Raw genomic sequence first — 27,869 nt, 5'->3', positions numbered from 1 at the left:
ATTTGGTCACATAATATATATCTTTAATAAAGACAGTCCCTAATATATTTGATCTTTCAAATGTTAACCTATAATAGCATATAAATACAGAGTAAATAGGAATATCCTTAAAATCTACTTAACATGAATAAGAAAGATGAAATATATAATTGTAAAAATCCCTAGGTATAACTATTATCATGAACACTGATTCTTGATTGATGTCTGACTAGATACCTTCACCATTTCTGAAAAAGAATATCAATGTGTTATCTAAAAGTACAAATAAGGTCAATACATGTACTAGTATGTAGGGAGATGTCAGATTTAATTTGTACTTAAGGCCTCACAGTGTCTCTCAGATAAACAACAGCACCCCCAAAAAAATAAGTTATTTTGCTTTGGGTTAGTCAATGCAGTGTTAGGATTTTGTGTCAACAATTTATAGATCACGTCCCTTTTATCCATCATGTCCATGTCAAAGTAATAAGATATTTTTATTCCTTGAAACAATGTTATTCCTATCTGATATATGTTTGCTATAAGGTAGACACACAAAAACTAATTACCTCGGTATACAGTTACAAATGTACCTTTAATTTGATAAAACACATTTGCCCTATACATGAAAACACATAACTATTCAGTTCGTTTTGTTATAAAGTTTAACATTATTTGAAATAGTAGAAATACAATGAGATATTGAGTCATAATATAAATTCTACCATTGGATTTCCATGATTGGTATTTTAGTGAAATTCTTAGCTAACAGATGTATTGGCAAAATGAATCGTAGATAAAATTTACCATTTGTTGAATTTATCAAATAGTTAGCAGCTAGTGGGTGGGAAGCTTGGCAATGTATTACAAAACCATGTTTTATATATTGATATAATACAGATTTCAGTGTGTACCTCATATTTCTTAAACTCAAGAGAAGCTTACTCAAAAACAAATGTCTTACATTATTAACTTACCATAGTTAACTGGCCAGATTTCTAGCAAGTATTTAAGCACCTCAATGTGTTTTTTGAAATCTAATGATGTACCACCTGATGACACTGGTGATGGACAGAGAAGCACCGGTCCAAAACATATTGCCAAATTGACAATGTTCATTTTATTTTTGTCAGCATTACTGGCAACCTTCTTTAAATGATTAAGCACCGCAGCCATCGTCTCCTGAAATGCAAAAAAAAAACAACATAAAAGGATACGAAAAATGAAAATTTCAACTTCAATATTACTCTGTAAGCTGAAGACTTGTCTGTCAAATTCTCAAATATCATTCAAGATTAACTTCCCTTGGTATAGATTTCAGATATAAGCAAAAATGAACAAATGCTACAGTAGTATACCCATGTTCATTAGTCCTAAAATAATTAAGCAAAAACAAACCAGGGCTACAACTTAAAACTTAAGGAAACATCAACTATAACAGGAAAAGAATGGAACACTAAAAACGCTGAACTGCAACAAAAACACACCCCAAAATACATAGAAACGGACTTTGACAGTTGTTATCCATACGTGTGATGTGTTTGAGCTTTTTATTTTGCCATTTGATAAGGGAATTCTGAATTTATTTCAGAGTTCTGTATTTTTGTGATTTTACTTTATGATAACTGCCATATTCTTAGCATAGTCCTGTACATTTAAAGAATTCACTTGGGATTCAAAATCACCAAACCGTGGTTATAAACATCTTCGCTAGCCAAGGGTTACGATCCACTCCCGTTCTCTTCTCCCTTGGCGGATTGAGATAAAATTTCGGAGATACAAGGTAAGGATTTTAATTGGTTGCAGTCTAAACTTGCTGCATCCAATCAAAAAGCGCGTATAACATGATCAGGTGTAAATGTACTTAATGTAGAAAGTGTTTGTAAACAATTACCACGTGTTTATTGTGCAACAAGTATTTGAATCCCTAAACATACGACTATATTTAGTGACAACTTGAATGTTTTTAATCAACTAATAGAAGTTCCTGTGTATGTTTCATGCACAAATGCATGAATGTTGACGTATATTTTCGTTTCCGGCTTTACCAAGTGTGTAGAATCTAGACGCTTAGCTACCGTGTTTTACCTCCAAATTGAAGAGTTCAAGTGCTACCATTGGTCAAGAATAATGTATTCGGAATGGGCGTGACTAATTTCCCGATAGATGATGCAACATTGTTATCACAAATGCTGGCTTAATCTGCCAAGGGTGAAGAGAACGGGAGTGGATTGTAACCCTTGGCTAGCGAAGATGGGTTATAAAAGACATATCAGGAATATTTTCAATTCAACAAAGAGAATGAAAAAAGAATCTTATTAGACTTGGTGGTGGAGTTTTATAGACTACTTCAAATTACCCTGTAGTACTTTGTTTGGATGTATGACTTTCAAGTCTTCTGCTTTAATTGAATCCCCAATCAGAAGACAAATACTGCCTAATCTATTTTGAAATCGTTGATGGTAGTGATTTGTATATATGCTGGCAAAGATGTAGCTTTGTTTTGCCATTTGTTACGGAACTTCCGTTTTGAACTTTCCTAAGAGTTCGGTATTTTGGTATGTTTCTTCTTGATGCAAGTATAATTACATTCAACATATGAAAATTTTCTATTCTTGATACAATTACAATAAAATAAAATTCTGAAATATATCACAAGAGATTTGTAACTTGAAGCAACACAGAGTGTAAAATGAGTTTTCAATATCAATAAATATAATCAATAAAGCATTGCAATAATAAGACTATGAACTTCTTTCTCTTCTTGATCTTTTATCTTTGTTGTTTGCTATTTCTGTATATTAATATAATAAATTAAACTTTTTTTATTCAAGTGCACCCACAGAGCTAATAAAAGGTTAGGATCTATTTATAATGCATCATGTTACTGTCAATTTGATTCAGACTATTATACAATAATATGTCTGTAAAGTTTATTGTGGATCTATATTAGTGTTACATATCTTTTTTGAAGACCATCATATATAGCATAATTAACTTAATTGAACTTTCAGTAAAATATTATCAAAAAGACAAACATCTTATTTTGAAATTAAGGAAAGTCATTATGTTTTTAAAACAGGATTTAGATACATAGATTGAAAACAAATCATAAAATAAAAAAAGCTTGATTTAACATACTTATATACTTGCAAGAAAGTATGTGGATCCGGAAGATAGTTCTGATACATGCAAGATTGGCTGTTAATATAAACTATTATGTTCTGCACATGATTATTTAAAAGTCATATATCTCGCTTCACTAAAATGATTATTAAAAAGGACTATTACATTATGCCTTAATAACATTTTTGTTATATTACACCAAAAATATTTCGCCTTCTATGTTGACATGGATACCTGATTCAGTGAATACAAGAAATAGAACAGATCACCATCAAAAATTTGCTAAATAAAATCCTTCTGTCATACTGTTTTAAATAAATTCTAAGTTAAAATGTGAAACTATCTTAATACCTGATTGGCTTTTGGAAGGCACTCTAAAATGCTAAGCATTAATTTGGCACTTCCATCTGGGTCGCTTGGCAAGCGGACGCTGAGAGCATCGAGTAACATCTGATATAAAGCATTAGTGAAAAGTGGTTCAGGCAATTCACGGAGGTAGTCTTTCAAAACACCTGTAAAAACAAATAGTCAGATAAGTTAATATAAAAAAGAAGATGTGGTATGATTGCCAATGAGACAAATGTCCATTATAAATATTTACTAAAATAGAAATAGAGAGTTGTGTATTCCAACGATTAATCATTTGACTAACTAATGGTTTCAATACCAACAACATTTTAATGATAAGGAACTGTAAATGGTGAGTTTAACATGTACATTTAGATATTGAATCCGGAATTGACTAAATAAAAAAGCACTCTCCTTTTATGGTTTGATAGATACATCATTGCTTAACGTCCTCTTTGTTTTGAAGGATCGGAACAAGTATTCAAGTTGGCATGATTCCGATTTTTTTTCCTTTTAGAATGTAAGTCATAAATATTCCGAAAAAAAAATGAAAAATATCAGTCTTACCTGTAACCACATGTATGTCCGATACATTTTCCGGAGAAAGATCAACAGCTTGAGCATTCTTCTCAAACGTTTCTCTTAATTGGGCTTTTCTTCTGGCTGAAGCACACAATCTGTATATCCCTACTACATCAAGTCCACGTTTCTCAACTTCGTCAATGCACTTTCTAATTACCATCGGTACATTCCGACCCTCTTGTTTGGTCACAGTTTCTAAATCTTTCCCAAATACACCATTTTTCCGCATAGATGGTAGTCGCTGCAAGGAAACTGATGGTTCATGATATAATAAGGTGGTATATAACAAGCCCTTTGGTTCCATTTTTAATGCTATACATTTTTTCTTTCCATTTTCGAGAATTGATGGAAGTAAAACGGTGCCATGAAAGCAAAGTCTGTGTTTAAAATTTGGATCCCAATTGTAAATAAGAAATGACACTTCTTTAGAATCTTCAAGTTCAACATCGAAAGCCTCATCCCAATCGAAATTTACAGCACCAGTTCTGATCATTGTTCGTGCTTTATTTACGGAATCAATAGACACAACACAATATAAATCCCTTAGAGTCATTTTTGTTGATTTTAGCCCTTGTCCTGAGAGAATATGAATACTAAGAATCCCATCTTGACCCGTTTTCTTTGACAATTCTAATCGCCTCCTTAAATCTGGACGATAAAATTCGAACTCACTGTAAGGAATTTGTAATGGCTTCCTAGAAAGTTGAAGATCTTTGAATCTTGACGTTGAGCGAGATATATGTTGACCATCAGTGTCTATAAACTTGGTCCTATCAGAAGCAGACGAGGTAGATGCTGATGAAGGAATCCCTACCCTAGACATTGTATGGATAGAAGGAGGGACATACTTTGACTCTTGATATGAAGTTGAAAGCTCTTTTCCCATATCGGAATGATATGTTCTACTCCGTTGAGCTGAATCTGCACTTCTATTACGGGTCATTTGCATTTGTCCCGGAGTTTGTGTTGATGCTGCCTTTTGAATAGATATTGGGGATGAGGGCTTTCCTCCTAAAATTCTTGAAGATCCTATGTATGCATATTCGTCAGATGAATAATCAACGTTCCTTGGAGATGGTGCTGTTAAACCTGAAAAGAAAGTTACAATTCTTTAATTTTTTGTCCAAATCTTGTATACTAGTAATAATAATATACGTGTAATGTTATTGAAGCATAGATCAAAGACCACAGAGAGAAGTAGAACAATTTACTACTGCAAATACAGATCTAACAAAAACTGTTCGAACAGGGTCTAATATATTTGTTTTTTTTTGTGGAATGTGAAAAAGTGGAGATAAAAATTAAGCTAATTGAAAGGATCATATTAAAAAAAAATGATCACTCATTTGGTATGGTGCTACTCCAGCAGGGCAATAGAAAATCACGAAACATAGAATAATGTTGACCATTGAGATTAATAACCGTAACTTACAAAGTTGACCAAAACCCTTATCAAGATTATGAGAATTAAAATCATGGGTCATTGATAATTAGAGGCAGGTTTAGATAGAGAAGGAAGACTCTTCTCTTTACTATATTTAAATGAACGAGAACTGTTTTCTTTTCACTTTTCTAGATCTTACTTATTGGACTATCTGTTCACATTGTATTATTAATTTACTTTTTTTGCATGACATTTAGGAATTGTGAAGAAACTTTTTTTAAGACAAGTAATTGAGGAAAAAGAAAAAGTATGTCACAATAGTAGTCGGAACACGGCTTCTGTACAATACCATTGTATCGACTGTTCAGGATTTGTAAATATTATACAGATATCAAGATCTCTATAGAATATGAATGCAAATGCGTTGCGAAAGTTTCATGATAATTAATTACAGGGTTTAGAAATGTCACTTCGAATATTCACTCTTAAACTAATGAGGCTACTAAAACCTTATATATGCTATATTATAAAAGCCATTAGTCTGGACAAACTCTCTGAACCTGGTTACCTATGACGCATCTGTTGATGGTTACATATATGTTATACATATGGCGTTCAATATTATGAATATTCTGGATGATTATTTTTATGTCTTTTTTGGTAACGTAGCTACATTGTATTAACTGATTCGGTTCTAACACATAATTGGCTTTCAAATGTTCGGCCAATCCGGGAATGCGCTTTAGATGCATGGAATTTATAACGTGTTGTTTTCATGTTTTTTTAAATGACGTCAGGGTGAAATAAAGACACAGCTGACGAAAGATTTTGACAAGAGTCGTTTTGAAGCAATATTTCCACAAAATAAATATATCTATGGGAGCAATAATTTGAACCAAACACATTTTTTAGATTTGATACTTGGCGTTAATAAAAGTGTGATCTTCCAAATCTTTACACAAGTGTATTATCATTCAAACCTTAATACTTAAAGACAGGCTGAAAGTATTATTCACACTTTGTTACCAAAAACGTAATTTCCAACGCATACACAAATATCTTGCCTTACAAAACAAATGTCATATTTAACAAAACCTCTCCTCTTCACCAAATTTTTTGTTGAATTGAACCCCATTAGGATACTGGAATGTTCATTGACTACCGATTACATTTGTTGTGTTGGGTAGACGTGTTAAGCCTGTATCAAGTCAGGAATATGACAGTTGATATCCATTAGTTTGATGTGTTTGAGCTTTTGATTTTGCCATTTGACAAAAGAGATGATTTCAGCTTCCCAATTGTGAAGCATTGGGAAGCTGAAATCATAACTTAGTAAATTTTACGCCATCATGAGTTGGTTGACAGTTATGGAATATTTGTTATATAGTCAGTTATATAGATGATATCGGACATGTTCCTTATATCGTAACTACAATCCCGTTCCGTTTTCACGAATGTGACCTACCAAACTTTTCTCATTTGATTTTGCCATGTGATTAGGGACTTTCCGATTGAATATTCCTCGGAGTTCAGTATTTTTGTGATTTTACTTTTTGATAAGGGACGTTCTTTCCGTTTTGAATTGATCAGAGTTAGATATTTTTGTGATTTTACTTTTAGTAACAGCCATAAACTATTTGGAATTTATTTGTGAACAAATTATGTTAATAATATCTTTCAAACAGTACTGCCAGATCAAGAATTATTTTCGAAACTTCTCATATTTTAGTATCTCAAAATTTAATATTAATGCGGAGAAAATCAAGAGTGGTGCTGGAAATGCAACGAGTGCTTAACATTCAAAATTTAGAGGAGCACGGTCCCTAAACACTGTAGGGGTCTCGTGCGGGGTTTCTGATCCCGGATCCCGCTTACTGTTTTGACAGATTCCCGTATCACTCTTACACTATGTACGTATGCAATTCTCATTTTTTTTTGTAATTTCCCGTGTCCCGCTAGACTAAATTTCCTGTTTTCACTGAACAATAATTTGACTTTCACGTGTCACGCTTACATAAAACCGGCAATCCCGCGTCACGCTTAGGCCCCAATGAGACCCACACTGTAGTGATGCATATCTGAGGCGGATTTAGGGGAGTGGCCCAGGGGGCCTGCCCCCCCCCCCTTTTTTGGAAAACATTTGGTTGCTTATATAGGGAATCACTGAAGCGTGGCTGGAGCGGGCCCCCTCTAAGGCAGTCAGTGGGTCCCCACTTATGATAATGTCTAGATCCGCCAGTGCATATGTATACATGGATTTACAGTACATGTATTGCTTAAAGGCATTCACATCATGTTCTAATAATTGAAACTCAGAGAGTTAATTTACTTTATTATTAATTTACTTAAATGCCCGCAACTTTAACAAATTATTTTGTTGAAACATAAGATTCCTAATGGCTTTACTCGTGTTAAAGTTGAGAGTATCTGCTATTGATCGCATTGGCTGTATGTATAGAAATTCCAGTCTTTTCTTATCAATTACGACAACATTACTGCCAAGACGACGGAAGATGTGAATCCTGGAAATGTGACGGATTATACGATCAGGTATTATAGATGATGATGACAATATCCGCCATTAAACGGAACAATTCTCATACTCGTTTGTAGCAGTTTTATAGACAATCTTGTAAAGCTATCCAGAGCCTTTATGTATTGATTTCACGTCATCAATAAATCTGTTTTGTATCATAAAGAGACGTGCAAGGTTAACATTTTAGCTATAACTTCTTGCGTGTTTTACTGGGTGAAAAACAGGTTTAACTTTTTTTTTATAGTTTTGCATGTTAGCCATACATGACAGTTTGTCATGTTAGCCATACATGCCATATGCATGTTAGCTGTCGGGAATAGATAACATGATACTAGTTTCAACCCAAATGACTGCTTCATACATACTTGTTCCTGAATAAGTTATAGTGTTGAAAAAGAGTAATTAGTATTCATATAAATGTGACCTCGAGTCATTAATTTTTAATTTGTATATACATTAGTAATCTTAGGTTTTGGTGGGGTTCGTATTGCTTATGCTTTAGATTTTCAATAAAGTGTTTTGTGGACTCGTCGTTTTCTGTTATTTGCCTTTATATTGTCATTTTCTCTTTGACTTTTATGTTTTGCATGTCCATTTTGGTATATTCAGTTACGTTTTTCTATTAGAGTAGGCCAACAAAAGCGTCAAAGGTGTACCAGACTAACCGGGTACTTAGAGATGACTATAGCTACATACAGTATGTCAGTGAAATTTTGTTCCGAAACTACAGAAACAGATAATGTAGTTTTCTCTTAGTGTTATTGTTCTTTTAACCCAAAAATATTAAGCTTACAATGTATATAATTATAATAAAATGGTTTCCATCATGCCTAAAGCTGCTTTCTAGATTTGCAGTATACAGGGAGACGGTTGATATGATGGATCTAAAGCACTTGTACGGCTTAAAGGAGATTCCAAGCATTTCAATAATGACATCTTCTATAGAAGTGATCGATATTTTCTCAAATTAGAGGAGGTTTGCGTGTCAGTGAATGAGATTAACATCTAAAGCGTCAAAAATACATTTAAGTTTGAATCAAATTTACTATCAATAGCACCAGTATCGAACTACCCTAAAACTGATAATTAAAAAAATTGATGAGCAAATTTGGTTAGACTTGCAGAACTAGGCAATGTTTATCAATATGTTGTATTATCATTTAAGCAATTCTACAATATACCAAATACATTTTAATTTAGGCTAATATATATGTGATCTATTGGTTCCAGGTGTTAGTCATTCAAAATAACCTTTTAAACGTGACCTTTCAGTTCATCGCCGTTTCCTTAATGTTTTAGGCATCGTTATAGGAAAAGATCGAAGAATAAATGTGTCATAGTACCAATAAAGAAATAACCATTAAGTATAGGACTTAGTGTCGTAGTATATTGATCTATAGGAAATTCTAGGAGATATATTGTTTTACGTTGTGAATTTTATCCGAGGCAGAATGTGAGGGAGAAATCTGTAGTTATTGAAACAAAGTAGCTAGAAAAGATTCAAAATGTTATCGTTGAAACCAAAATGTGATAACTTAAAAGGTAGTGATTTGATGACACAAACCGGTATACCGACAGTTGGAGACTAAGCGGGTTCTCGGCTGACTACTAAACGGTAGTGAAACACCCTAGTTGTATTAACATGATTAATGTTAGTAGGGTCTTAGTACATATGTATCTATTGCTATCGATCTTTAATGGGGACATCGTGATCGAATCGCAACCAATCCACTTGCAGGTATTTCATTGTTATAAGACTACATATATCATGTATATGCAGTTCAGTCTGACAATAAAAAAAAAACAAAATTTACAATCCATCAGAGATTTGTAAGAAATAATATGTCTCTGATACCTTGTTTGTTTCTTAATTATCGCAATATATAATTATTTTCTTAATATACAAAGTATGTTTTATTAATGTAACTGTACGTAGTTTCATTGAATATTAAAACACAGATCGTCATATTGTTTCTTAAATATCGCAATATATACAAAGTATGTTTTATTATAAACTGTACGTAGTTTCATCGAATACTAAAACACAGATCGTCATATAATGCCTTACGCATGTAATGTAAAAAAAAGACCTGACTGAGAAATTGACATGGTCATTGTGTAATCTATATAAATCATCGTAATTACATGCAAAAGCTAATTTTCCTGCTTAAACTGCCGCAATTGTGTTTTCAATGCATTGAAGATAATTTTTGATGACATGTTAAAGAAGTTGTAAAAATTTATCAAAACATTTACTTATTAAAGCATGTAATTCATATAATATATATATAGTACATTGTAATACAAATAAAAAAAAAATGTTTGTATCCATTTTTGCATACATGTACATATTTTTTTCAGAAGTTTAAATAGATAAATTGGTATTTAGCAAAATATAATCTACAAATAAGTCACTTAGCAAATGTCTTCAAATGAATCCCTACATAAACATGTACATGATGAAGAAGTTGTTGGCCATGGCTTTGACAAATGTTTGAAAGACCATTTTTATCCATTTTAACATTTTTTGCAGAAACTAATTATAAATAGATAAATGTTTGAGAAACATCCTCAACATCAGATGGCCAAACAAAATATCTAACAATGAGTTATGGATCCGGAGAAGAACCAAACAACAGCCAACAACTCAGATAATAAGAACAAGAAAGAGGAAGTGGATCAGGCATACCCTCAGAAAAAAAGACCCAAACATTGCCAAGCAAGCCCTAGATTGGAACCCACAAGGACATCGAAAAAGGGGGGAAGCCAAACAAAACTGGGCACAGGGGACTTACAACTGAGCTTAGAAAAATTGGGAATACCTGGAAAACAGTCATGGACAGGAAGAAATGGAAAGAAACTGTAGTCAACCTATGTCCCCCTTGTGGTGAAGTGGATTAAGTCAAGTAAGTCAATAAATAGATACATGTAATAACTGTTATAACTTATAGCATATATTATACATTTGTACATATAAAAAAGAAGATGTGGTATGATTGCCAATGAGAAAACTCTCCACAAGAGACCAAAATGACACAGAAATTAACAATTGTAGGTCAATGTACGGCCTTCAACAATGAGCAAAGTCCATACAGCACAGTCAGCTATAAAAGGCCCCTAAATGACAATGTAAAACAATTCAAAAGAGAAAACTAACGGCCTTATTTATATAAAAAAATGAATACATATACATCATACATGTATGTTCAACTTCAGCACACTTAGACCTGCTACAATATATAAACAAGTCAACATGGCCAATAAAACTCCTGAATCATCAGTGGGAAAGTGTCAAATAACTCCTTAAAAGAGATTTGTATGATGAATGATGATTTAACGATTAATATTTTGCATATTTGCATAGACTATAGTACATTTTTAACTAGCAGATACATTCTATTTCTAGGTTTAATTTAGTTCTCTGCACTTGATCCTCATTTTGTTCTGTTGTTTATAATTATGTCCAATGCACCATGTACATGCTTTTCAGTGTAAGCCAAGGCTCCGTGTTGAAGATCATCTATAATGGTTTACTTGTGACTTGGATGGAGAGTTGTCTCATTGGCACTCATACCACATCTTCTTATATCTATGTAGCAGTAAAATATCAGCAAAATAATATCTATTGTACAATTTATACATTGTGTGAGTCAACATGACTGATATCATTTGTACTTTAGTCTTTAAACAGTAAATAAAGTAAGGTAGAGTAAAGTTACTAAGTCTAAGTCAGGTTCAACAAATACAAGTATAATGTACATCAACAAGTCCAAAATCTTAGGCAGAACAAAAAAGTATGTGTGTTTACATGTACATGAACTGTACGGTGACAGTAACCCTACCTACATTTGTAAACTATTTTTTTATCCCATACCCATAAGATTTAAGAAGATGTGGTATAAATGCCAATGATACACAATTTTTTTTATAACCATTTTTGATTCAGCACGGTCATGACGGTTAAAGTCACAATGTTTCTCCCATATACATATATACATACAATGTACCATGTATACTAATTACTTAATGTACATAAAAAAAAATGAAAATTCATTAAGTACAGGTCTGCAAATGTAGCTAGCCCTATATTTTTTTCAGCAAGAACACACATACATGTACTTTTTTGTTTTGCCCTATCAGGATTCATTACATTGTTCGCAATGTTGTAACTTGTACATTGTACCCCTAAATGATGAAATCATAATTTTTAATCATTTGTTTTTTATATCTGCTTACTACTGTACGTATATATATGTATCTTTAGAACTACATGTACATTGTGTACATGTAAAAAATATAAACTTGGTTAAGCTACTTACAAAGTACATGTTAAAGATTTGCAAGCTTAAGACAGATATTGGTCATACCAGTTTCCATTCAACACAAACAGCCTTTTTGCATTGTACATGTACATGTATGTCATTTGTATGTTGTACATGTACAAATGTATATATATTATTTTTTTTAATGAAAGTTGAAGGAACTATGTGTACATTGTGCATTGTACAATATTAGCATTAATATTATATTAAGCATATTTATTATAAATATACATGTACTAATCAACACTTGCTTAAAAAAAATCATCTGCAATCAAAACTTAAAATACCAAATTATCATAATGAATTTACATGTATATGCAATGCAAAACATTAGTAATCATTTCATTATGTTCATTATACATTTGTGCATAAAGTATAAGTATCACTGTACAAACGTACGTCTGGTAATCTAAAACTTCATTTAAGTTCATGTGTGGGATAAGGCTCTGACGCTCAAATGTCTTCTATAGATAACTACTGGGTACCAAGAGATTTGGGTTACTTTCATTAGCAGCATGCCTATATATATATATAATTATTGGATTGAATAAATGCAATTTGTATAGAATACTGTAGTGATGTTAGATATTGTCTGTCTAACACATATTTAATCAATGTTGTAAAGAAATATTTGATTTAAAATAACCTTTCACTTTATACTACAGGAGCTGTATGATGATTCATACTAGTCAAGGAAAATCAATATAGTACCATTACCTGTTACATCTTTTCCAGACACTTGTCGTTGCAGTTTATTTTTTTCCTGCTGCAATTCCATCGAAAGAGTGTTAAATTTTCTCAGTAATTCTTCTAATTCAGAACTGCCACTATGACTAAATGGTAATTTAGGAACACAATAAATCGGATCATCATCACTACCACCGCCAGCATAAGTTTCATAGTCAGAAGCAAATCCTCTCATATCAGTTTGACCTTTTTGAGGTGTTGTAAAAACTAATTCTGAATCTGAGTTATAATATTCTGGAGACCTGCTGCGTTGTGATTTGCCATATTTCCCTTTTACGTGTATCATGTCTTTCAAACCCCCTTGAAATTTCCTTGCTGATTCTAATGTTTTTGAAGACACATCATGATAATTTGGGAGCTGACCTCCTACATATATTTCAGAATCAGAATTTATATTTAATCCACTTTTGTTTAAAGATTTTGATGGTGACTTTGGAATTAATTTTCTAGGAAGACCACCGTCTGAGTACATATATTTTAAATATTCCTGATCACTCGCACTCCCATGTTGATTAGGTGATAGGTTTGGACTGTAATATGCACTGGCTTGGTCGTATGCACTATCAGATGCATATCCTCGATATCCTACATAGTAATGTTTACTATTAGAATCGATGCTTCTAGGTAAGGATCCATCACTAGAATTTTCACTATCTGCTTCATCAGAAAGTAATTTAGCTTCAGCTTTGTGGGGTGAAATAAAAATACTGGCATATTGTGATGAGGTAGGCCTATCATGTCTCCTTCTGGACTGTTGATGTTCATGTTCTTGAGTAAATGGGTCCACCAGATTTGCAGCTTTTTCTGTTTCTTCAAGCGCTGTTTCAGATGATGAGCGTACTTTATGAAATACATTTACAATAGGTTTTGTTTCTTGTTCTGTGACTGCTAGAGAAGGACAAGAGTTGTTTTTCTTATGGCACTTTCTAGTTCTGATTTTTAAAGTTAATTTCTTTGGAATTGACATAAGAATAACTACATCATCAAGAGACATATTCGACACATCCTTCTTGTTTATTGTTAGAATTTCATCGCCAATATGTAATAGTCCATTGCTATCTGCAACTGTTCCTGTCTGAATACGAGAAATAAAAACACCACCATTCCTATCCATGCCATTTCCTTCCCTAATATAAAACCCTAAAGACTGACCGGGTCTCTTTTTTATTTCAACAGTTTGTATAGAATGTGAATTTTCCATCATTATGTTTTTTATACCCATATCAGGTGCTCCGGTAAAGCCTGTACCATTACTGGGGGAACTTTCACTACTTGCTTCATTCGTTGCTTGATCACCTTTGACATATGTGTCTGTTGCGGTTTCTTGAGTGGTTTTTACTTTTTTTCTGTGTATTGGTCGTTTTTCTTGTGTAGTCAGAAATCCATGTGCCATAGAATTTTCTTCCTCCTGAAATACGAAGTAAATAGTTTACTACTATTATCATCCATCGGGGAAACGACATGGATTAAATTAATAACATCTTTCGAAATCAATAACAGGAAGTGATCATCAGTTGATGCATTATGTGATTTCACCGACTTGAAGAATTCCAATCAAGAGGAGGTAACACCGTTAGGAATGATTCATCGCCAGTAAATCAATATTAGATTTTACATTGAACACGAATAAGGTATTAATTATTAACTGCTGGGGAATCGATTTTAGTGTAAAAAGCGACAATTTACTATGTTACATATTCATCGAAGTGTTGTTACAAAACTGCAGTTCGATAATCAATTTTCAAATTTGTTCGATTTATTCTGAGACTACTATAACACTTCTAGTTCTTCAAAATTTAGAACTACTATATTTATTGTCCAAGAAGTCTGCATCAAAATTAATAATTGTGCTTTCATTTAGATCATCGCTTCTAAGATAACTGTCTTTCTTATAAAACTAAACAAGTAAGGGTGTTTTCAACGAGGTCCGCACCGAACTTATCAGTGGTGCTTTCTCTCAGGTTCGCGCTTTACAATTAAATTGATGGCATAAATTTTTCACAAAGAAACGCCTTTTTTCAGTGGACAATGTTTTCCGATGAAGAGAATGGGTATCAGGAAAACTTCTTATTTGTTTTCTCCATCATCAAAGCACCCAAAATATTTCAGTGTGTAGAAGTTCAATAAAAAGTTTCAGAACTAAGTACAACTATACACATAATTGTAATTTTTTAGGTCTGTACGTCACGTCTTTTACTGTCTTAAAAATAGCTGGCTGTAATTTTACGTCTTGTGTGAAATAATTTTAGCGAAATATTAATAAATATTGAATAATAGTATGTTCATTTGCAGGAATTTACACTTATTATCGTTTGACTGTCATTCAAATGTCGTATTCCGATATATAGATAAAGATGAAAAAACCGAAGTTTTGTTTTAAAGATTAGTGAACAACTCGAATAAACGGCAATGCCGCATAGAAACTGCAACATGATGACTGCCGTCATTTAATTTGTATTTTGGCAATTTTAGTCAAAGTTCAATGGTTGCCATATTCATTTTGTTCATATAAAGCAGAATACAATTTAATTAACTATATATTTTTTCATTGTGAAATGTAACAGACTATATTAAGTTCTTTCGTGCTTACAGCCCATTTGCATGGTTTGTGCACCTGCGAGTTGGTACAGAAAACATGTTCAACCATCCCATTTTATCAGGAGAATGCCTGTACTAAAACTGGATCATGGCAATCAATTCCATATTCTGATTGTCTGTGTGATTGCACTGCTCGATTGTTTTATCGATTTTGTTGGACTTTTCAGGCTATCATATATAGATCTACAAGTAAGCAAACTAAGTGGCCAAAGCGGAAAATTTGGAATGCCGTTTGCATATGCAGATCCAAAATTGTGTAAAAAGGGGAACTACAGGTTCGAAACTAGACAAAATTTTGAGTGGAACCATAAATGTAGCTCCATAAGAGGACCGTCCTGGCACCGCCACCGCCACCCCCCCTAAAAAAAACCTTGAAGACGTCTCTGGTTTGTTCCAGCCTTTCCATATATAGAATAACTTGTCTATCAGAAACAATTTTCGTTAGATTTTGGACAAATTTATGCATAATATATAAAACCAGAGATACCAGAGACATATATACTAATTTATATGTCTCTGATAAAAACTGAGTATGGAAACTAGGAATGTGTTATTGAGACAACAAAATAACAGCAAAAAAACAGCCGAATGTCATCAAAGTGTGTTTTCTTCCGCACCAGGAAGCCGGTTTCAGCTGACCCGAAATAAAAATATGTACTTTAATTCAATTGCTTGTTTGCACCAAGACTTTGTATTGTATAATCCTTGTTTGCACTTAATATTTGTGTGTGAGGGGTGGGGGATTTTTAATTGAAGAGTCCACTTTGTCAAGAGTTGTGTTTCTTATAAATTCTACATGACTTGTCATGCAAATAAACTCATCATAGATACCAGGACTAAATTTAGTATATACGCCAGACGCGCCGCGTTTCGTCTACAAAAGACTCATCAGTGACGCTCGAATCCAAAAAAGTTAAAAAGGTTAAATAAAGTACGAAGTTGAAAAGCCTCGTGAGCTCGAGCGATTTTTTTTCTTTTTTTCTTCTTTCATGCATTTAAATTATATTACTACATGTCTGTTAACTTTATATTAAATATAGTTTTAAAATGTTACTATTATACTTTAACCGCTATTCATTTATCTTCCCTTTAAACGTTACATTTGAAAAAAATCTGCTTTCTAAATTAAAATCTGACATAAAATACAAAAATAAAAAACAATAAAAGCAACAGACGGACTGACAAAATTGACAACGCCAGTCACAATATTTTCTGGGTTATCGTCCGATATGATATCATAATTGATTTGTTGAAAAAATTTAAAGTTTAAGTTACATTTTTTTTATATCGGTATAACATGAAAATTACGATTTGAATTTTGCGCATGACCGCGTTTTCTTCGCTGTTCGCGATGCTGCTTATGAAAACTTTTTAGAAGTATGAGAAGACATCATTTAAAAAGAAATGTTAAAATAGTTTAAGCTTTCTAATATTACTTTGAACAATCGTAACGTTGATACATTCTTGTATAACACTGTTTAACGCAGCATTTTTATTATCGCCAATATAGAATAGGGAGGATATAAAAATAAGAAGTTGTGGTATGATGCCAATGAGATAACTCTCAATCCACCACCAGTAACCGAATGACATGAAGTTAACAACTATAGGTCACCACACAGCCTCCAACCATGAGCTAGAAATAACCCGAAAAGTTGTAAGTTAAAAGGCCCAATATGACAAATGTAGAGTAATTCAAACGAGAAAACTGACAGCCTGATAAATGTACAAACATGATGTACATCAACAAACGACAACCATACTGCACGAAGGCGTTATCTATTAGAATACATTAAAAAAGAGAGAAACAGGTCCGGTGGTTTGAACAGCCTTTTTCGGAATTAGCATATAAAATCGACCGACAATAGGGTGAAATCTCTTTCACCAATTCGCCGTTTCAGAATCTAATGCATTCTGGGTAATATTTTCAAAAGTGTACACCAAAACGTCGTGATTGGTTTAAAACGTCCTAAACAATGGAAATTCAACCAATGACGTGACGTTATTTTCATTTTGGGGTACAAACAATGAAATTACCCATGATAGTCCTTTAGATTCTGAAACGGCCAATTGGATTTCTATAGACCTCTTTTATGAATTCCCATGTAGAAAATATAGATATGTGCCTGCATAATACAAATATTATATTGAAATACTTTTGAACTATAGTTTTTGTGGTGCCTTCTCATGTACTTTATTCTATTCCATTGGTCGAATTTATCATGAGAAGGTCAATTATTTAGAAAATAAAATTTATTGAACCACCTATGTGTGTGCCTATTCAAAGAAATGTATATGTTTCCTGATGCTCTTTAATTATATAGAGAATATGATACTATTGTGTTGCTGTAAGACATTTGATAATCTATTGTAATAATTCCCAACTTGTGTATACAGGTATGGACGGGTGTTTATTGGTATATGGTATTAGATCGTGTTATTGCAGGCTTTATGATGACTTCTTAATGTCTATCTTGGTGAACTCCGTCTTGTGTCTGTGAATTGCCGTTTTAATGTTTCTCATATGTATATAAACATATTTCCAAATTTTCGAACCTGTATTCCAGGGAATTGACATACATATTCTAAGATTTTTGGCCTTTTACATTTATGATATTTTTAGCTCACCTGGCCCGTCGTCGTCGTTGTCCGTCGTTAGATTTTACAAAAATGTTCTCCTCTGAAACTACTGGGCCAAATTAAACCAAACTTGGCCACAATCATCATTTGTATATCTAGTTTAAAAAAATGTGTGGCGTGACCCGGCCAACCAACCAAGATGGCCGCCATGGCTAAAAATAGAACATAGGGGTAAAATGTAGATTTTGGCTTCTAACTCTGAAACCAAAGTATTTAGAGCAAATCTGACATTGGGTAAAATTATTTATCAGGTAAAGATCTATCTTCCCTGAAATGTTCTGACGAATCTGACAACCGGTTGTTGGGTTGCTGCCCTGAATTGGCAATGTTAAGGAAATTATACCGTTTTTTGGCTATTATCTTGAATATTATTATAGATAGAGATAAACTGCAAACAGCAATAATGTTTAGCAAAGTAAGATCTACAAATAAGGTTAATATGACTTAAATGGTCAGTTGACTCCTTAAGGAGTTATTGCACTTTATAGTCATTTTTACAATTTTTTTCTAATTTTTTCTAATCTTTTACAAAAATCTTCTCCTCTGAAACTACTGGTCCAAATTTAACCATACTTGGCCATAATCATCATTGAGGTATCTAGTTTTAAAAATGTGTGGCTTGACCAACTAACCAAGATGGCCGCCATGGCTAAAAATAGAACATAGGGGTAAAATGTAGATTTTGGCTTATAACTCTGAAACCAAAGCATTAAGAGCAATTCAGACATGGGGGTTAAATTGTTTTGCAAGTCAAGATCTATCTGCCCTGAAATTTTCAGATGAATCCGGCAACTGGTTGTTGGGTTGCTGCCCCTGAATTGGAAATGTTTAAGGAAATTTTGCTTTTTTTGGTTATTATCTTGAATATTATTATAGATAGAGATAAACTGCAAACAGCAATAATGTTCAGCAAAGTAAGATCCACAAATAAGTCAACATGACCAAAAAGGTCAGTTGACCCCTTAAGGAGCTATTGCCCTTTATAGTCAATTTTTAATAATTTTGTAAATTTTGTAAATTTTAACAAAATATTTTCCTCTGTAACTAATGGGCCAAGTTCATTATAAATTTGAGATAATTGTAAGAAGCAAGAATGTTCAGTAAAGTAAGATCTACAAACAGATCACCATCACCAAAACACAATTTTGTCATGAATCCATCTGTGTCTTTGTTTAATATGCACATAGACCAAGGTGAGCGACACAGGCTCTTAAGAGCCTCTAGTTAATTCCTAACGGCGTAGGTGTGCGTCTTGGTACATGCAGGAAGCAAATTTTTTTACAGTATTTGTAATTGCCCTGCAAGCAAATGCAACTGTGGGAATATATTCCCAATTTTTCTTTCTACATATATTTCGTTATATATTTATATGAAGCAGGATCTGCTTACCCTTCCGGAGCACCTGAGATCACCCCCAGTTTTTAATGGGGTTCGTGTTGCTTAATCTTTAGTTTTCTATGTTGTGTCTTGCGTATTATTAATTGTCTGTTAGTCTTATTCATTGTTAGCCATAGCGTTGTCAGTTTATTTTCGATCTATGAGTTCCCTCTGGTATCCTCGCCCCTCTTTTATATGAAGTCACATACGTATCATGTAAATTTGCTGTTTTAGATATTTCACAATAAAATGATACAGACAAATAAAACTATCGTTGAATATTGAAAAGTAATTGCAGAAGTAGGCGATGTTAGTCTCTACAGAGAATTAATCATTTTACATTATAAATCAAACATATCCGTAGCTTAATCCTCTTCTAACGTGCTACAGACTACTAGCTTACAATTCTGTGTAAATATTACCAAGCTGTACAAATGCCTGTTTAATGACAATAATCTCAAACCAAGTTATTATATGGAGAGGCACTTCAATAACAAATTGTAAAACGGAGTTAATTAAATAAGGAGTTTGCTTGTAATACACGCCTCAGTTATGTTGTACCAGTGAGGATGTTCATGTTCCTAGCTACGTTCGATGATGAATATGGCAGACGAGTTATAAAACATGGCATCTGACATGACGTCTGCTTTTATTTCTAACAATCGATTACCGCAAACAATTATCAAGATCATTAAAACCATCATAAAAAAACGTTAACGATATTGAACAAGGCTTACAAAATTATTACTTTCAAATAAAAAAAAGGAAGTTCAAAGAATAAAAAAAGTAAGATCAAACAAGAGATTTATTTATAGACAAAAATAACAACAGTAGACAGACTTTATTAAGACCGTTCTTTGACCCAATTAAACTTTTAAAGGAAAAGGCAGTGGCGGATCCAACCATTTTCAAAAGGGGGATAGGTGTTCCCAACCCAGGATAAAGCGGGGGGGGGGGGGTAAAAAAAGGGGGTTCCAACCCATGACCCCCTCTAGATCCGCCACTGAAAGATACAAATGTATGAATATAAGACTACAAACTTCTTACATTATCCAGTTGCCTTAAGCAATTCTTTCTTAATTTTTGTCGATTTTGAATATTGCCAATAGCACTTTTTTCTCTTTACATCTTTGATGAAAAGTCGCGGATTGTTTTAGAGAGCATCTGTATTTATGCGGTGGCCTTACTTTTAAGCTATACAAATAATATGTGGCATGCTTACTAAAGAGACCACGAGTTTCACGAGAGATCAAATGATATAGAAGTTAAAATTAATAGGTAACCATACAGCATTCAACAATGAGAAAAACCCATACCGCATAGTAAGCGATAAAAGGCCACGAGACGAAAAATGAACAACTGCAATTTAAACGATTCTTTTAGAAGATCAGGAAGGTCTCATTTTTAAATTTTGTGGTTAATGGTAATCTTTTATAAAACTAATTTTAACTTTAACTAGGATTTTTAGCTGGCACTGAGAGCCCTTTGTAAATATCAAAGAGACAAGAAACTCAAAATGACAGAACTTCTTCTTGAAAGAATCTAAATATTTATATGCATAAGGTTAATTTTCAAGCAGATTTTAAAGATCAGGAAAATATTTCCATCATTATTTAATAGACATTTTCAAAAGGGATATTATTCTCTGTCCTTTTTGGAGTACATATGCCGTATTTATGTCGCCTTACACATGTTCAGTTGAGTATTGCACAGTTATACTGATGTTTTGTCTGTCCGTCTTACTCCTTCTTTTTTCCATTAAATTTTAGTACTATTAATGCCGCGGATGTTAATATATTCTCGAGTAGTTATTGCTTCTTATATAACTCTTTTTTTTTGTGCATTTATCTGTGTGATTGTAACACACGATAAATCATCCAAAATTGCTTTTTGTCGAGCCTTCGAATTTTGTCGCATGAAGCTCGACATAGGGATAGTGATCCGGCGGTGGCGGCTACTGTGGCAGCCGCGTTAGATAACTTCTTAAAAGCTTTATATTTTAGAAGGTGGAAGACCTGGATGCTTCATACTTTGTATGTAGATGCCTCGTGTTACGAAGTTACCGTCTGTCACATGTTCATTGTCCTTGACCTCATTTCTATGGTTCAGTGACTACTTGAAAAAAACGTAATGTTTTGTAGGATAACTATATTTGGTATGTGCGTACCTTGCAAGGTCATCATGCCCGTTATAGACAGCTTTCAATTGACCTCGACCTCATTCCATGGATCAGCGAACAAGGTTAAGTTTTGGTGGTCAAGTCCAAATCTCAGATATTATAAGCAATGGGTCTCCTTTATTTGGTGTATGGAAGGACTGTAAGGTGTACATGTCCAACTGGCAGGTGTCATCTGGCCGTGACCTCATTTTCATGGTTCAGTGGTTATAGTTAAGTTTTTGTGTTTTGGTTTGTTGTTCTTATACTGAATGCTATGGGTCTACTGTATTTGATGTATAGAAGAATTGTAAACTTTATACGTCTGTCTGACATGGTTCATCTGACCTTGACTTCATTTTCATGGTTGATCATTGGTCAATGTTTAGTTTTCTTGGTTAAATCTGTTTCTTACAAACTAAACAACAGGTCAACTATATTTAGGGTATTGAATGATTGTAAGGTGTAAATGTATTTCTTGTTTAGTTTATTTGACCTTGACCTCATTTTCTTGGATCATGTTATGTTTATGGGATAGTTGTAGTAAAGATTTATATTTAGGACTATCAACATAATATCAATCATTAGTAAAGAAAGTGTGAGACATTTCAGTGTGTACCCTCTTGTTTACATTTGATAAATTCAACCTGAGGTATAAGCTCATCCAAAATCCAGAGGCGGATTTAGGGGGGGGGGGGGCAGGGAGGCCGGGCCTCCCCCCTTTTTGGAAAAAAATTTGGTTGCTTATATAGGGAATCACTGAAGCGTATCTGGAGCGGGCCCCCTCTTAGGTCAGTCAGTGGGCCCCCACTTATGAAAATTTCTGGATCCGCCGCTGAAATCAACATGGTCGCCGCTATCGTATCATGATATTTTTGAGTTTATCATTTACAGTAGACATAATGAACCAAAGATCTCTCTTTGAAACTGTAACATGCATCTTCTGAGTAGTTTGACTATTATTGTGTAACTGTGTCATAGAATACAGCGGAAGTGAAGTCACAATACTGTCGGTTTCCCTTCTATATATGACAACAACGAATGCGACTGATCACTGTAAAATGTACTTTAAATTTTCAATACGACGGTTCACGATATTGCAATCGGAACTGCTTATTCCTCCGGAGCACACGATAGTTGAGCTGTTTTTTCCTGGTTTTATGTTGCTTATGTGTATCTTTAACCGTAGTTTCCTGTTAAACTGTTTTCTCTTAGGCCTTGTGTTGTTATTTTTTCTTCGATTTCGGCTTTTTAAGTGTCAGGGGAAGAAGATGGGACTATTTTTGTACAGTGAATGGGAAGGCAGATGCGACTTTTCCTAGGAGCGACGTACATGTATCTTGTAGTTGTTTTGTATTGTTTGTATCTATTTGTTTTGCATTAACTACTGTTACAGATTTTTTAAGCCAAACCTATCGATGAAACATATTGATTGACACTCGAGATCGTCCAGATAAATATTGTATTTGATCAAAGAGAAAACTATGACTGCTTACACATTGAAATATGAAATTATTTTGACCCAATTAAACGAAAATAAATTTGCTCTAAAGTACTTGAATTTTGAAGAGAAATCTAAAATAAATAGAAACAACCATGGTTTTATCGATTGGATAGGTTAATTTAATCTTGTTATATTGTCAATGATAAATGAGACGATGACAAAATTAAACATGAAACAACAAGTGTTGTATTAAAATACAAATAGCATTTTACATGCAATGTTACACCATTTAATGGTATTTAATAATAGATTCAAAGAGCTGCGAATGTCATGACAAACAGGTAGATCAACAGATGACATTTTAGTTTTGTAGTCTGTCCATAAGATATATATTTTGTTGTTGTTGTTAATTTTTCGCTCCGTAAGTATATCTATAAAGTTCCATCGTAGGAAAACGAAACAAACAAAGCTTCGTCGAATCTTCATATGTATAGTTTGATATACATTTAACCTAGTATATTAAAGCAGTTGTATAGTTAAGGGGACGACCATTTGATATTCAGGGGGGTGGGGGGACAGGAGGATTTGTTTTTGATCGGTTATTTATTTTTGTAAACTATTTTCATTAAAGAAAGGGACTGATTATTCATTTTCACAACTATATTTATGATATTCGAAAACATGCAATTTTTAAATGATTTGTTTATTATAAATAATACATGTATAGTCAAGTCATTAATATGTACCATTTTAATCAGAATTAATCATCATCCTCTGCAGAAATGAATCTTTTATATTCCCAATTGCATATACATTGTACATGTATTGCATACATACATTGTATTAAAGTTTGGTTGTAACGCCTCTTTTAAAAGTATTGGCAAGCATATTTCGCCGAGCGGAGCGAGGCAATTTCTTTTTAAAGGGTTTTGGAGCCACTGAAGGCCCAAGAAGCTATAGAACAAATGATGCAAAATCATGCTTTCTGAGTGTTCCGAAGACCCTTTCATAATCTGAAAATGCAAGTTTTGTATCAATAATATTTTAACAATAATTTGTTCTCAAAGCAAAATGTATAAATTCAGTGTAAGACTTAAGTTTCTAGGGACAACATCATAAGACCAATGTGGATGATAAAGTAAAAATGGAATTCACATAGTTAAGTCTGGGGCTGCCGTTTTTTTTTTAAACTCATGATCAAGTTCATAACAAAATTACTAGATTACAAAAGGTATGCAACACTAACAGAATACAGAAGGGCAATCAATGAACAAAAGACAAATAAATAAGAAATATTGATCCCGAAAAATCAAGGCTACGTCTGAGGGAAAACAGAATTTGCTTCTTGCAAGGCACTCGCTGTGAACACATTTTGATATGGAGACAAGCGTTTAGTTTGAAATTTCCTACATGAAGCATTTAAAATATGTTAAAATAAAAGTGAGGTAAGGTTTCCTGAGACAAGATACCTCAAGTTAAATAAAACCAATTTTCAGACATATCAAGTTTATTTAAATAATATTTATACTTTTATTATTAAAAAAAATGGGAAGTGTTTCGCGATTTTTTTTGGGGGAAAGATGAATTTACGAAGAATGATGCCATCTCATACTTTCGATTAGACCTGCTGAGTTATTTATTTTAAATACATTGCCAGTCAGGTAATTTATTTTCAAACTACAACAGAACAAACCATTTATTTTTTTGATTATCATGGCTGAGTTATCTATTTTTAAAATCCTCCTGCCCCCCTCCCCAGAATACCAAATGGTCGTCCCCTAAGATATAAGGTTTAAGTTTAAGTTGATATGTTGCCCGTAATTTCTGCTTACCGGATAAGAAGTCGTTAGCATAAAAAAGAGAAAAAGACATAGTCAACAGCATCAACACTAAGTTTAAAATGTGACCTTGTGACCTTAGCAGTTTTAAAATGTGACTTTATGACCTAAACGGGATACCCTACTACAACTCCAATGATAATGATATACTCTTTGATAAATATGGATGTGTGTGTAAGCCTTAATAAAAAAATAAAACTCGGAACATATCCATGATCATCTGTGACACGTGCACGTTATGCTCAACCCATGCATAAGATTTACTGCAAAACATTCGAAGTAATAGCTTCCAACTTTACCATCAGAAACCATTGTTAGCAAGGTTCCCTTGAAAACATCGAGTCTTTATCCTGTAAATAATGACAGGAGCCAAACCACTGGTTTGTCTATTAACCCAATAGATAGTTGAAGAACCATCTCTATATACCAATATCCTCCCGGTTGTCGCGTGTCATTAATTTGTCAAATCAAAGTCCCTGCACCATAGCCTGAAGGTTGTTATAATGAGTTTTCTTCTATTTCTAAAGATCTTAGTTTTTGGCCAAAGTCATAAGAGAAAATCGATATGGAAACATCTTAAGATAAATAAGCCTAGTCTTTTAGGAAAACATTACAGTCGCTTCAAACAGATTTGTACTTTATAGAATTTGGATTCTATCTATTTCATTGATAAAATTTAATTGCACGCAGATGGTCCCGGTTTTAACCAACTGATATATCTATAAAATGTTCTAATTCTAAGTAGTAATGTTAATTTAGCTTTTGGTTACAAAAAATCTGAAAAAATAGGAATCTATCTGAAACTAGCAATCTTAATGGAACATCATCAACAATAGGGAGAAGTGATATACAATAAGGATATGCGGTATGATTGCCAATGAGACAACTATCTTCAAGAGACCCACCGAAGTGGGTGTCAGCAATTATTGGCAACAAAACAGCCTTCGACAATGAGAAAAACCCCTATCGTAAAGTCGGCCATGAAAGGCATCGGCATGAAAAATGTGAAACAATTCAACCGAGAAAACTAACAGACTAATTTATATCACAACAATTTACCGCGAAAAAACAACAGACATGAACCAACGACACCAAATGAGCTACAAGCTTCTGACTTTGGGACAGGCACATAAAGAATTTGGCGGGGTGAAAATGTGTGTGAACGCTCAAACCTCTCCTAACTTGGGACAGAGGTGTTGTAATTTAAAGGGAGGAAAATGAAAAAAATGTACTCCCTGTAAACGGAAGATGATATAATCTTAAGGCTGTTTCTTTATTGGTTTTGTGTTCTTGTTTTTTAATGCTTATTGTAAATAACAAAAACTATGTTGATATAAAACGAAAATACATATTGACAAAAAAAAAAAGGAAAAGAAAGGTCAATTAGCAACTGAAATATAGCTATCATCGGGGAGTCTCTGGTATTATGTACTTGTTAATCCACATTGATGGTTGTACAAGACTGTTCTCGTGAATATTTAACGTTAATCCTGCCATGACTCTTAGAATAATCGCACTCTGGTGATTATGGTATAATTAGTTGACGCTGATCAATAGCCATGATAATAAATAATCAATTCGCTGGACATTCACAAAGACAAGTATTATTACATAGCAATTATTGAAGCTGTTCTATAATGATGTTAAATTTTGTATTCAATTTAGCATGTAAATGTTCTAAGTGCCACCCAGTGAATCAAATCATTCAATAATTTTGTTTTTAAGTGTGAAATACTACATTAGAAACCTTGAACCTTTATATATTAGTAGATCTATTTAAATTGTATACATCATTTTGTGCCTGGATAAAATGGCTGATACCATTAATAAGGTAATATTTACAAGCAAAAAAAGAACATCCAGCGATAAGACATAAAAAAGAATCAAGAACTGATAGCTGAAAAAACAACTGGAGAACTAAAAACCCTATTAGACATATGAAACTGTTCCCATTAAAAACAAAATGAAGAGTAAGTGTAGGCTTTAAGTTTGTTTTCATGATAAGGATATATTGATTAAGACATTTCTATAAAAGAAAAAAATATGCTATATTTTCCTTTTAGCATTAAAAAAGCTAATAAAAAAATTAAAAAAACTAGTTTTACACAGAATTTCGTGCCAAAAAAAAAGAAAGTTTTTTTTAATGAAAAAAAATTGTACTCAAGATAACATTTTCTATTAACTTTTATGAATACTTGTACACTATTATGAAGTATTATTAACGCTTCCATATGTAATGGTTAGGTTGCAAAAATTTAAATATATACCATGTATAAAACCCCAGTATACATATGGTAGAGCTATTTATGACAGACCCAAAAACCTATTCGTCGTTCTCTGTGGAATAATGAATCGTTTTCTATATTAGATAGATATTGATTTCAAATTATTGAAATCGTTAATGTAATTAAAATTCAATTAAAAATAGTGTGAATCTCACCTCTACTGAACCACAACAGAACATTACAGCTTTCCGCACTTCTCTCGACAGACAGCAAACCCACGGCAAAAGCATTGATAATCCCTTCCTTAATCCAACAAGGCATACCTCCTATGGGTTCCCTTTTAGGGACACACTTAGTATATAGAAATAAATATATCTACACATTACAATGAACCGTAGTACGACATTCCGTTTCACATCTCCTCACACAGACGACACTAACAGACGTTTAAAACGATGCCGAGCTGTCAATGCTATATAGTATTGACCCAAATGTTGGAGAGCACAAAAGATATAATTAATAGTAAATTATTGTCGTTTCATCAATGCATTCAAGGCAAACATACAAC

General features: G+C 33.2%; 1 protein-coding gene across 1 annotated transcript; it reads right to left on the bottom strand.

Annotated features, from left to right (window-relative positions):
- Position 1: 1 nt before the first annotated feature.
- Positions 2-27,869, bottom strand: LOC139526272 (rho GTPase-activating protein 100F-like). Its single transcript, XM_071321407.1, has 6 exons — positions 27,517-27,869; positions 12,995-14,432; positions 4,021-5,124; positions 3,457-3,617; positions 957-1,161; positions 2-227 (listed from the first exon to the last, which is right to left on the bottom strand). Exons 1-6 carry the CDS (start codon positions 27,589-27,591, stop codon positions 178-180), a joined length of 3,033 nt encoding a protein of 1,010 aa, XP_071177508.1. The 5' UTR covers positions 27,592-27,869; the 3' UTR covers positions 2-177.

Source organism: Mytilus edulis, chromosome 1 (assembly GCF_963676685.1).
Source record: "Mytilus edulis chromosome 1, xbMytEdul2.2, whole genome shotgun sequence".
Lineage (NCBI taxonomy): Eukaryota > Metazoa > Mollusca > Bivalvia > Mytilida > Mytilidae > Mytilus > Mytilus edulis.
Note: the sequence above shows the minus strand (reverse complement) of the source record. Positions and strands in the feature narration are given on the sequence as shown.

Bases quoted from the DNA above. Each gene is read 5' to 3' on its own strand.
- LOC139526272 (XM_071321407.1), bottom strand. From the start codon at position 27,591: ATGCTTTTGCCGTGGGTTTGCTGTCTGTCGAGAGAAGTGCGGAAAGCT. The intron at 5,125-12,994 runs GTAATGGTACTA...CTTTCTTTTCAG, and splicing joins GTCTGGAAAAGATGTAACAG to GTTTAACAGCACCATCTCCA. The intron at 3,618-4,020 runs GTAAGACTGATA...TTGTTTTTACAG, and splicing joins GGACATACATGTGGTTACAG to GTGTTTTGAAAGACTACCTC.